This window comes from Entelurus aequoreus, linkage group LG06 (genome assembly GCF_033978785.1).
Source record: "Entelurus aequoreus isolate RoL-2023_Sb linkage group LG06, RoL_Eaeq_v1.1, whole genome shotgun sequence".
Lineage (NCBI taxonomy): Eukaryota > Metazoa > Chordata > Actinopteri > Syngnathiformes > Syngnathidae > Entelurus > Entelurus aequoreus.
This window is the reverse complement of record NC_084736.1, coordinates 39419096-39431413: the sequence shown is the minus strand read 5'-3', so window position 1 is coordinate 39431413 and position 12318 is coordinate 39419096. Positions and strand designations below refer to the sequence as shown.

Sequence of the window (12318 nt, the reverse complement as noted above, 5' to 3'; positions counted from 1 at the left end):
TGTATGATCAGTGTCAGAGCTTGGTCTGCATTGCCGGCAGTAAGTCGGACACGTTTCCAGTGAGGGTTGGACTCCGCCAAGGCTGCCCTTTGTCACTGATTCTGTTCATAACTTTTATGGACAGAATTTCTAGGCGCAGTCAAAGCATTGAGGGGATCAGGTTTGGTGGCTGCAGGATTAGGTCTCTGCTTTTTGCAGATGATGTGGTCCTGATGGCTTCATATGGCCAGGATCTTCAGCTCTCACTGGATCTGTTCGCAGCCGAGTGTGAAGCGACTGCGATGAGAATCAGCACCTCCAAGTCCGAGTCCATGGTTCTCGCCCGGAAAAGGGTGTAGTGCCATCTCCGGGTTGGGGAGGAGACCCTGCCCCAAGTGGAAGAGTTCAAGTACCTTCTGAGTCTTGTTCACGAGTGAGGGAAGAGTGGATCGTGAGATCGACAGGCGGATCGGTGCGGCGTCTTCAGTCATGCGGACGCTGTATCGATCCATTGTGGTAAAGAAGGAGCTGAGCCGGAAGGCAAAGCTCTCAATTTACCGGTCGATCTACGTTCCCATCCTCACCTATGGTCATGAGCTTTGGGTTATGACCGAAAGGACAAGATCACGATTACAAGCGGCCGGAATTAGTTTCTCTGCCGGGTGGCGGGGCTCTCCCTTAGAGATAGGGTGAGAAGGTCTGCCATCCGGGGGGAGCTCAAAGTAAAGCCGCTGCTCCTCCACATCGAGAGGAGCCAGATGAGGTGGTTCGGGCATCTGGTCAGGATGCCACCCGAACGCCTCCCTAAGGAGGTGTTTAGGGCACGTCCGACCGGTAGGAGGCCACGGGGAAGACCCAGGACACGTTGGGAAGACTATGTCTCCCGGCTAAGCTGGGAACGCCTCAGGATCCCCCGGGAAGAGCTGGACGAAGTGGCTGGGGAGAGGAAAGTCTGGGCTTCCCTGCTTAGGCTGCTGCCCCCGCGACCCGACCTCGGATAAGCGGAAGAAGATGGATGGATGGATGGATGATATATATGTATATATATCAATGATATATAGGTGTATATATATCAATGATATATAGGTATATATAAATCAATGATATAAAGGTATATATATATATATATATATATCAATTATATATAGGTATATATATCAATGATATATAGGTATATATATCAATGATATATAGGTATATATATCAATGATGTATAGGTATATATATATCAATGATATATAGGTATATATAAGTCAATGATATAAAGGTGTATGTATATGTCAATGATATATAGGTGTAAATAAATATATATCAATGATATATAGGTGTATATATATCAATGATATTTAGGTGTATATATATCAATGATATATAGGTGTGTGTATATATATATCAATGATATTTAGGTGTATATATATCAATGATATTTAGGTGTATATATAAATCAATGATATATAGGTGTATACATAAATCAATGATATATAGGTGTATATATATCAATGATTTATAGGTGTATATATATGTCAATGATATATAGGTGTATATATATCAATGATATATAGGTGTATATATAAATCAATGATATATAGGTGTATATATATAACAATAATATATAGGTGTATATATAAATCAATGATATATAGGTGTATATATATCAATGATATTTAGGTGTATATATATCAATGATATATAGGTGTATATAAATCAATGATATATATGTGTATATATATCAATGATTTTTAGGTATATACAGTATATATCAATGATATATAGGTCTATATAAATCAATGATATAAAGGTGTATATATATCAATTATATATAGGTATATATATATCAATGATATATAGGTATATATATATATATATATATATATATATATATATATATATATATATATATATATATATATATATATATATATATATATATATATATATATATATATATCAATGATATATAGGTCGGTCTGACATGGAAATCTCATATTGCACATGTACGGAAAAAGATGTCTAAGAGTATTTTTATATTAAATAAGGTAAAATATGTGTCAGATTATAGGGCAATGCATATATTGTATTGTACACTTATATTGCCATTTATCAGCTACTGTGTGGAAGTGTGGGGGAACACATATAAGAGTAACATAAAGGCATTGTATCAACCACAGAAAAGAGCTATAAGGATTATTCATAAAGTAGATTACTTAGAACACACTAACATATTATTCATTAATTCGGGTTTATTGAAATTACAGGAGCTAGTGAAGTTACAGACATTATGTGTCATGTTTAAGGTTAAAAGTAAAACATTACCAGCAAATTTACAAAAAATGTTTGTCATCACTTCTGAGAATGAAGAGCATAGAAGAAAAGGTAATTTCCAACATCAGTATTCAAGGACAACTTCAAAACAAATGTGCATATCAGTGGTGGGGGTTAAACTATGAGATTCTCTTTATAATGAGATAAAAGATTGTAAAAATATATTCCAATTGAACAAAATATATAAGGACAGAACAATAAAATCATATGGACAGCCATAAGTGTTTACATTTTGCTTTATATTTATTATTTTACTTATTTTTTTGCCTGGTTTTGTATTTGTTTTGTATCGTCCTGTGAGGTGTATATTACTTCTTTAGTTTTTTTGTTCGGTTTGTACTTCATGAAGTTTTGCACTTGTGTATTTTTTGTGTGTTTTTTTGTTTGTTTTTGTTATATTTGGATGTAATTGTTGGTTTATACATCATTAAGTAAGACTACGTATTATGTTGAAGGGGGCAGGAAAATATACGATTTTTCTTCATCCTGCTCCTTCTCAGGCATTGATGTGACTGAATAATTGTGGTATAATTGTCTATCAAAGATGCACATCAATGAAGGAGATAAATAAAACTGAAATGAATGATGATATAAATCAATTATATATAGGTCTATATATAAATCAATTAAATAACGGTGTATATATATCAATGATATATAGGTGTATACATATATCAATAATATTTAGGTGTATATATATCAATTATATATAGGTGTGTATATATATCAATGATATTTAGGTGTATACATATATCAATGGTATTTAGGTGTATATATATCAATGATATATAGGTGTGTATATATATAAATGATATTTAGGTGTATATATATCAATGATATATAGGTGTATATATAAATCAATGATATATAGGTGTATATATGTCAATGATATATAGGTGTATATATATCAATGATATATAGGTGTATATATATCAATGATATATACTGTAGGTGTATATATATCAATGATCTCTGACTTCTACTATTAGGAATCAAGACAGTTCCTGCTTGGAAGTACAGATAATACAACAATGACTTGGAAGTAATATGACTCACTGTGTCCCCAGCAACTCCTTTATCTCCTGGTGGGCCCGAGGGTCCTTGGACACCCTAAAATAAGACGTATTGAACCTTTTAATTTTTCTCTTATAAGTGTGTATTTCCTACAGCTGTAGCTCTTGCACCTTACCGGAAATCCCCTTGGCCCAGCTTCACCGGGCACGCCCAACTTTCCCTGCAGTGACACAACACGAATATAATACATGTATATAATCCACTTTGAAAACAGTTGGCCGTGGTAGAGTGGCCATGCCAGCAATCGGAGGGTTGCTGGTTACTGGGGTTCAATCCCCACCTTCTACCATCCTAGTCACGTCCGTTGTGTCCTTGGGCAAGACACTTCACCCTTGCTCCTGATGGCTGCTGGTTAGCGCCTTGCATGGCAGCTCCCGCCATCAGTGTGTGAATGTGTGTGTGAATGGGTGAATGTGGAAATACTGTCAAAGTGCTTTGAGTACCTTGAAAGTAGAAAAGCGCTATACAAGTATTGTCATGTCTGTGTTAATCATGTTTTCGTTTTGCTTGGTTTTTGGACTCTTTTTACTTCCTGGTTTCACTTCCTTGTTTTGTTTGGTTTCCATGGTCACCCATTAGTTTTCACCTGTCATGTCACGCACCTGTTTCACGTTTTGAGTCACGCACCTGTTGTTAATCATGTCTGTGTTATTTAAGTCCATTGTTTTTCTGTTGTTCTTTCTGGCGACATCACATTCATGCTCCACATTTATGCTCTGCACTCTTTATGATCACGCTTCTTCATGCCATGTTCACAGTTACTTGTCAAGTAAGTTTTTTGTTTAATGTTTATAGTTCTCCGCCATTGTGCGCGCCTTTTGTTTTCCTAGTCAAGTTTTTTACCTCCCCTGTGAGCGCTTTTTGTTCATACCCTTTTGAGCCTTTTATTGTTAAAATTAAACATGTCCTCACCTGCACGTCGTGTCCAGTCAAGTTGCTTTGCACCTCGGAAAAACAATCCATGCCAAGGACCAAGTCGTGACAGATGTCGCCAGCAATCCGTTTTTCCGCAAGCAACTTGGCAGATGGAGGAAGGAAGGTGGGAAGCGCTAGGTGCCATGGGGGACCGAGATTTGATGTGGGGGCCAAATGGCAAGCCAATTCCGATTAGCTCCATTTGGTCCGAGGATGGCGCTGCGTCACCGCAGTCCCGGAAGCGCCGCTCCAGACCGAGAACGTCAGGGAAGGTGAGCGGACAGAACGCGGCGCTCCTGCAAGCTCCTCCCCCTCCGGGCGGGAATGGGCCACGGCCTGCCCGGCTTCCCCAGGATGACATCACAGACCAGGATTTTTTTTTTCTGAACTATTTTTCTTTTGATCACCCGTCCCCAGCAAAAGACTCTAAGTCCAAGATAGAGCACTATCAAAACATGTTTTTAGAAATAAGAGCATGTCAATCACAGTCACCCAGTTTTCATGCCCCGCCCCCCAGGACTCAAGTCACACCCATGTCACAAAAAAAAATGTTCTCACTCACAAAGTCCCAGGTAGAAAAAGAGAGACTTTTTGGACAGTTTGGAGGGGAGGATTCTGCCCCCCTCCCGACCTCCCTCCACCCACCCCAAAAGACGGTTCCAGACCTCGGGGAGCGCGTCTGGGATCCGCTCCTTGAGGGGAGGGCTAGGGCTGGGAATTGTTCAGGTGGGGTGGGTCAGCTTCGTCACGCCAAGCCACAGCCACCAGCACGGCCGCCACCACCAGGCTTTCGCCACGCCAAGCCACAGCCACCAGCACGGCCGCCACCACCAGTCTTTCGACCTGCCAAGCCACAGCCTCCAGCTAGGCCACCTCCACCTGCTCCACGCCCTGCTCCAAGGCTATCAACATGCCTAGCAGCTCCACCATGCCAAGCTCCACCACGCCAAGCGCCACCAGTCGCAGCTCCATGCCGCCAAGCGCCACTAGTCGCAGCTCCACGCCGCCAAGCGCCACCAGTCGCAGCTCCACGCCGCCAAGCGCCACCAGTCGCAGCTCCACGCCGCCAAGTGCCGCCAGTAGTAGCACCACGCCAAGCTCCGTTACCTGCTCCACGACGCCAAGTGCCGCCAGTCGCAACTTCACGACGCCAAGTGCCGCCAGTCGCAGCTTCACGACGCCAAGTGCCGCCAGTCGCAGCTTCACGACGCCAAGTTCCGCCAGTCGCAGCTTCACGACGCCAAGTGCCGCCAGTCGCAGCTTCACGACGCCAAGTGCCGCCAGTCGCAGCTTCACGACGCCAAGTGCCGCAAGTCGCAGCTTCACGACGCCAAGTGCCGCCAGTCGCAGCTTCACGACGCCAAGTGCCGCCAGTCGCAGCTTCACGCCAAGACCCCTCAAGCAAAGACCCCCCACGTCAAGACCAAGACCCCTCAAGCCTAGACCAAGACCAAGACCCCCCACGCCAAGACCAAGACCCCTCAAGCCTAGACCAAGACCAAGACCCCCCACGCCAAGACCAAGACCCCTCAAGCCTAGACCAAGACCCCCCACGCCAAGACCAAGACCCCTCAAGCCTAGGCCAAGACCAAGACCAAGACCCCCCACGCCAAGACCAAGACCCCTCAAGCCTAGACCAAGACCCCGTCCAAGACACACCATGCCAAGACCAAGTCCAAGACACACCATGCCAAGACCAAGTCCAAGACACACCATGCCAAGACCAAGACCAAGACACACCATGCCAAGTCCAAGACCAAGACACACCATGCCAAGACCAAGACCAACCATGGCCACGCCAAGCTTCGCCGCCCGACGCGCCACGCCAAGCTTCGCCGCCCGACGCGCCACGCCAAGCTTCGCCGCCTGCTTCATCTGCTGCTTCTACGCCTGCCATGACGACGACGCACCTGTCTTCTCGTCGGCCACGGATATGGCCGCTACCTGGTCGTCCGCCACGCCAAGTGCGCCCACTTCATCGTCTGCCACGGATGTGGCCCTTCCCGGGTCGCCCACCTCGCCTGTGGCGGCGGCGTTCCACTCGCCGCCGCCACATGACTATGCCTCGGTGGATTCAGGGCCACTTGGCTTGGCGACCCACCGCCATGTCCCCCTCCCGCCCTCCCATGACTCTTGTTCATTGTTTTGTGTTGGGACATCTGGGATCTGTCCGTAAGGGGGGGGGGGGGGGGGGGGGGGGGCTCTGTCATGTCTGTGTTAATCATGTTTTCGTTTTGCTTGGTTTTTGGACTCTTTTTAGTTCCTGGTTTCACTTCCTTGTTTTGTTTGGTTTCCATGGTCACCCATTAGTTTCACCTGTCATGTCACGCACCTGTTTCACGTTTTGAGTCACGCACCTGTTGTTAATCATGTCTGTGTTATTTAAGTCTATTGTTTTTCTGTTGTTCTTTCTGGCGACATCACATTCATGCTCCACATTTATGCTCTGCACTCTTTATGATCACGCTTCTTCATGCCATGTTCACAGTTCCTTGTCAAGTAAGTTTTTTGTTTAATGTTTATAGTTCTCCGCCATTGTGCGCGCCTTTTGTTTTCCTAGTCAAGTTTTTTACCTCCCCTGTGAGCGCTTTTTTAAATTTTATTTTATTTTTTTAATTTTTTTATAATGTCCTGCCCAGCTTCTCGGGCAAATCATATAGCAGATGTAGGTGCCCATATCGGCTGTTCAGATTTACTTTACAAAAGAGAAGTGTAGGATACTTCTCTTGTTGCCTTACTTGTATTTTGACTTTATTAAATGTATTTATATTATCATTTGGTGCAGCCGGGCCGGAGCAGGAGGGGATAGAAAGAGAGAAAAAGGAAAACAGAGGGGGGAATTGTGGGGACAAGAGGGGGATTAGACAGAGAGACAAAAACAACAACAGCAAACACAACAACAACAACAACAGAGCAACATCAGCAAATACGACATGTACAAATATGATGGTAAAAGTAATAGCAAATAAGCAGTTAGCGAAAATTTTAAAAAAAATACAGAAATGACAATGAGCATTATTACACTAAAAATGGAGCAATATGAATACCAATAGAAATAGTGCTATTGATAATAAACAATACCAGTACTTTACCTTTATTATCAACAATACAATTGTTCAAATGCAACAATACATATACGTAATGATAACTTGAGATACGAAAGAATGCAGAAAAATGGAGGGGGAGAAAGAGAAGCAACCTACATTAACCTTGTAGATTGTTATAGTAACAATAGGTTAAGCTTTGTCAGTGTGCCATGTGTTATACCCAGTTTACCCTAGGGCAACAACGTTAATATATGTTTGATGAAACGTGATTATGTGCATGAGTGTATGTGTGCATATGTACTTGTATATGTACAGTATGTGTATGTGTGCTTGTACAGTGAATGTATATGTACAGTATGTGTATATGTGTGTACAGTGAATGTATATGTACAGTATGTGTATACAGTATGTGTGTTTGAACAGTGAATGTCTATGTACAGTATGTGTATATGTGTGTTTGTACAGTGAATGTATATGTACAGTATATGTATGTGTGTGTTTGTACAGTGAATGTATGTGTAGTATGTGTATGTGTGTGTTTGTACAGTGAGTGTATATGTACAGTATGTGTATATGTATGTTTTTACAGTGAATGTATATGTACAGTATGTGTATACAGTATGTTTGTATAATGAATGTGCATGTGGATGTACGAACTTTGAGTGTGTAAATATGTACTGTATTTATTTGTATATGTATGTGGGAGCGTAGGTACCTATGTATGTCTGTATGTATGTGTGTGAGTATATGTGAATTTGCATGTACAATACATTTGACTCCCAGTGTGTGCGGGAGCCAGAGTACGGCCCCAGCCTCCCCGAGAACCCATCCCACAAACAGTAGGTGTGGTGCCCAGGGAACCAGGGGCCACCGCCCCCATGCAGCCAAGCCGGACAGCGACAGGAACCCCAGAGCCTGGCCCACCGTGCCGCCCACAAGGGCCAGCAGCAGGCCGCAGACAGACGCACCCGGCAGAGGACAAGGCACGAGAAAAACAGGGGGCAGCCAGACCCCAAGCCAGCGAGAGACCACACCCCACACGGGTGAGCGCTTTTTGTTTATACCCTTTTGAGCCTTTTATTGTTAAAATTAAACATGTCCTCACCTGCACGTCGTGTCCAGTCAAGTTGCTTTGCACCTCGGAAAAACAATCCACGCCAAGGACCAAGTCGTGACAAGTATAACCCATTTATCATTTATATATATATATATATATATATATATATATATATATATATATATATATATATATATATATATATATATATATATATATATATATATATATATATATATATATATATATTAGGGCTGTCAAAAATAATATATGTTTATATGTATACATACATATATACATACATATACACATATATACATATACACATAGAAACATATACAAATACATTTATATATATACATAAACATACATATACATTTATATACATGTACATAGATACATACATACATATATACATATATATGCATACATATATACATATATATATACAGTCGCGATCAAAAGTGTACATACACTTGTAAAGAACATAATGTCATGGCTGTCTTGAGTTTCCAATCATTTCTATAACTCTTATTTTTTTGTGATAGAGTGATTGGAGCACATACTTGTTGGTCACAAAAAACATTCATGAAGTTTGGTCCTTTTATGAATTTATTATGGGTCTACTGAAAATGTGAGCAAAACTGCTGGGTCAAAAATATACATACAGCAATGTTAATATTTGCTTACACGTCCCTTGGCAAGTTTCACTGCAATAAGGCACTTTTGGTAGCCATCCACAAGCTTCTGGCAAGCTTCTGCTTGAATTTTTGACCACTCCTCTTGACAAAATTAGTGCAGTTCAGCTAAATGTGTTGGTTTTCTGACATGGACTTGTTTCTTCAGCATTGTCCACACGTTTAAAGTCAGGACTTTGGGAAGGCCATTCTAAAACCTTAATTCGAGCCTGATTTAGCTAGTCCTTTACCACTTTTGACGTGTGTTTGGGGTCATTGTCCTGTTGGAAAACCCAACTGCGCCCAAGACCCAACCTTCCAATTATTGTAAACTGAAGACAGCCATGACATTATGCTCTTTACAAGTGTGTGTAAACTTTTAACCATGACTGTATATATGTTTATATATATATATATATATATATATATATATATATATATATATATATATATATATATATATATATATATATATATATATATATATATATATATACAGTGGGGCAAAAAAGTATTTAGTCAGCCACCCATTGGGTGGCTGACTAAATACTTTTTTGCCCCACTGTATATGTGTGTGTGTGTGTGTGTGTAAAATATCATGTATGAACAATACATTTAACATGTGGAACTTATCTTTAATATTTGATATCAGCTAGAAAAGTTATGACTTCAACTTTGAAAGCCTCGTCTACCATCGCAAATAATTATTATAATTAATTATTTGTTACCTACCACATCACCAGGGAGCCCCGTATTTCCTGGCAGACCATCAGAGCCCTGCATAAAATACATCCGCTTGTCAGTAAAAAAAAAAGGAAATATTCTCCATATTTCAAACGCTTCAGAGAGTTTTGCCATTTTATATTTTAGCACTCTTTGATGGGAGGTTCACTTGTATTTTATACATCTAAGAAAAACATTCGTAAAAGCTCTACAGATGTTAAAAATAATAACAGACAGAAAAAAACAACGTATTACTTATTAATCTTTGCTAGGCTAAAGATTTATCTGCACTTGATAGACAAAATGTTTCTTCCAACTTTCCACAGCAGGGACAGATCTTTACAATTAGAGAGCTGCTGGCAACCTCCACATGATAAGGTTTAATGTGCTCGCCTTCAGTCCACCGGTCCCGTCGTCCCCCACGCGGCCATCAGGACCCCTCGGACCCTGAGGGAAACAAAGTGTAATGGAGGGCTTGTACTCATCTTGTTTCAAACACTAAAGTGACAGCAAAGTGTTCTATTTAAGACGAGTCGCTCTATTTTTATTGATGAGGGTCTATCCTACATCAATGACAGTTATTTGGTAAACATGTGACTGCTGGACTGAGTTAACTCTCATCCATGCCCAGGATTATTATATCCATGATTGCTCTTGGATGATTCTTTTTCTGCAGAAATCATCTATTCCAGAGTCAAACTGTCATTCTCATTAAACTTTATGAGCGACACTTTTTGTGGGAAAACAATACCAAGACATAACACGTGCAGGCCTCACTCACACACGTCTCCAATCAGTTGTAAAAGTGCTTTATATTTCTTCATCATTGTTGAAACTAATACAAACCACAAAAGCAGTGAAGTTGTCACGTTGTGTAAATGGTAAATAAAAAGAGAATACAATGATTTGCAAATCCTTTTCAACTTATATTCAATTGAATAGACTGCAAAGACAAGATATTTAACGTTCCAACTGGAAAACCTAATTTGTTTTTGCAATTATTAGCTCATTTGGAATTTGATGCCTGCAACATGTTTCAAAAAAGCTGGCACAAGTGGCAAAAAAGACAGAGATTTGAGGAATGCTCATCAAACACTTATTATCTCACAGGTTAACAGGCTATTTAAGAACAGGTGTGTGCCATGATTGGGTATAAAAGCAGCTTCCGTGAAATGCTCAGTCATTCACAAACAAGGATGGGACGAGGGCTCCACTTTGTCAACAAATGCCTGAGCAAATTGTTTAAGAGCAACATTTTCCAACCAGCTATTGCAAGGAATTTAGGGATTTCACCATCTACGGTCTGTAATATCATCAAAAGGTTCAGAGAATCTGGAGAAATCACTGCACGTAAGCCATGATATTACGGACCTTCGATCCCTCAGGTGGTACTGCATCAAAATGCGACATCAGTGTGTAAAGGATATCACCACATGGGCAAGGAAAACTCACCCCAGTGGGACGTCAATGTGAATGACTATGAGAAACCTTGGAGAGGACCGCATATGTGGGTAACCCCCCCCCCCCCCTCTAGGGGTCTCCTCAGTTCCCAAACCTTTACTGAGTGTTGTTAAAAGAAAAGGCCATGTAACACAGTGGTAAAAATGCCTCTGTGGCAAATTTTTTGAAATGTATTGCTGCCATTAAATTCCCAAGTTCATGATTTTTTGCAAAAAAAATGAAGTTCCTCAGTGTGAACATTAAATATCTTGTCTTTGCAGTCTTTTCAATTGAATATAAGTTGAAAAGGATTTGCAAATCATTGTAATCTCTTTTTATTTACCATTTACACAACATGGCAACTTCACTGCTTTTTGGTACTGTAAGATGTCCATCATTTATGGTAAATGGGTTATACTTGTATAGCGTTTTTTTTACCTTCAAGGAACTCAAAGCGATTTGACAGTATTTCCACCTTCACCCATTCACACACACATTCACACACTGATGGCGGGAGCTGCCATGCAAGGCCCTAACCACAACCCATCAGGAGCAAGGGTGAAGTGTCTTGCTCAAGGGCACAACGGACGTGACTAGGTTGGTAGAAGGTGGGGATTGAACCAGAAACCCTCAGGTTGCAGGCAAAGCCGCTCTCCCAACTGCACCACGCTGTCCCCATTTACAATCATTATGTGAGTCAAACACAGTCTTTCCCTTTTCTGTGTGTTCTAGATGGTAAACAATTGCTAACACGAGGCGGCTAACAATGCAGGTCACGGGGATCGCAGTAGTAGTGACCCCAAGATGCGCAGACAGGAGTCAAAAAGTATTTCATAGGAAAGCACTTTGGCTATAGTGCAGCAGGGAAGTGCACAGGAAGCATAACATGTCTTTATGATTAGCAATCCAGCATTTAACTAAAAAGGTTAAATGCTGGCTTTTGCACTTTGCGCCTAGAACAATCCGGATGGTTATTTTCCTCTTTGGTCTGGAAGACACAACGTCCGCAGTTTCCAAAAACAATTTGAAATGTGGACTCGTCAGACCACGGAACACTTTTCCACTTTGCATCAGTCCATCTAAG

The 12318-nt window shown here is 41.2% G+C and overlaps 1 protein-coding gene across 1 annotated transcript in view; it reads right to left on the bottom strand.

Annotated features, from left to right (window-relative positions):
- LOC133652217 (collagen alpha-1(XXVII) chain B-like) overlaps positions 1-12318 on the bottom strand; it is a 276843-nt gene that overhangs the window by 74866 nt on the left and 189659 nt on the right. The window contains exons 29-32 of the mRNA XM_062050720.1: positions 10188-10241; positions 9804-9848; positions 3491-3535; positions 3358-3411 (exon numbers count right to left, since the gene is read on the bottom strand). Of these exons, the coding sequence (XP_061906704.1) occupies positions 3358-3411; positions 3491-3535; positions 9804-9848; positions 10188-10241 (198 nt within the window). The remainder of the gene's footprint in view (positions 1-3357; positions 3412-3490; positions 3536-9803; positions 9849-10187; positions 10242-12318) is intronic.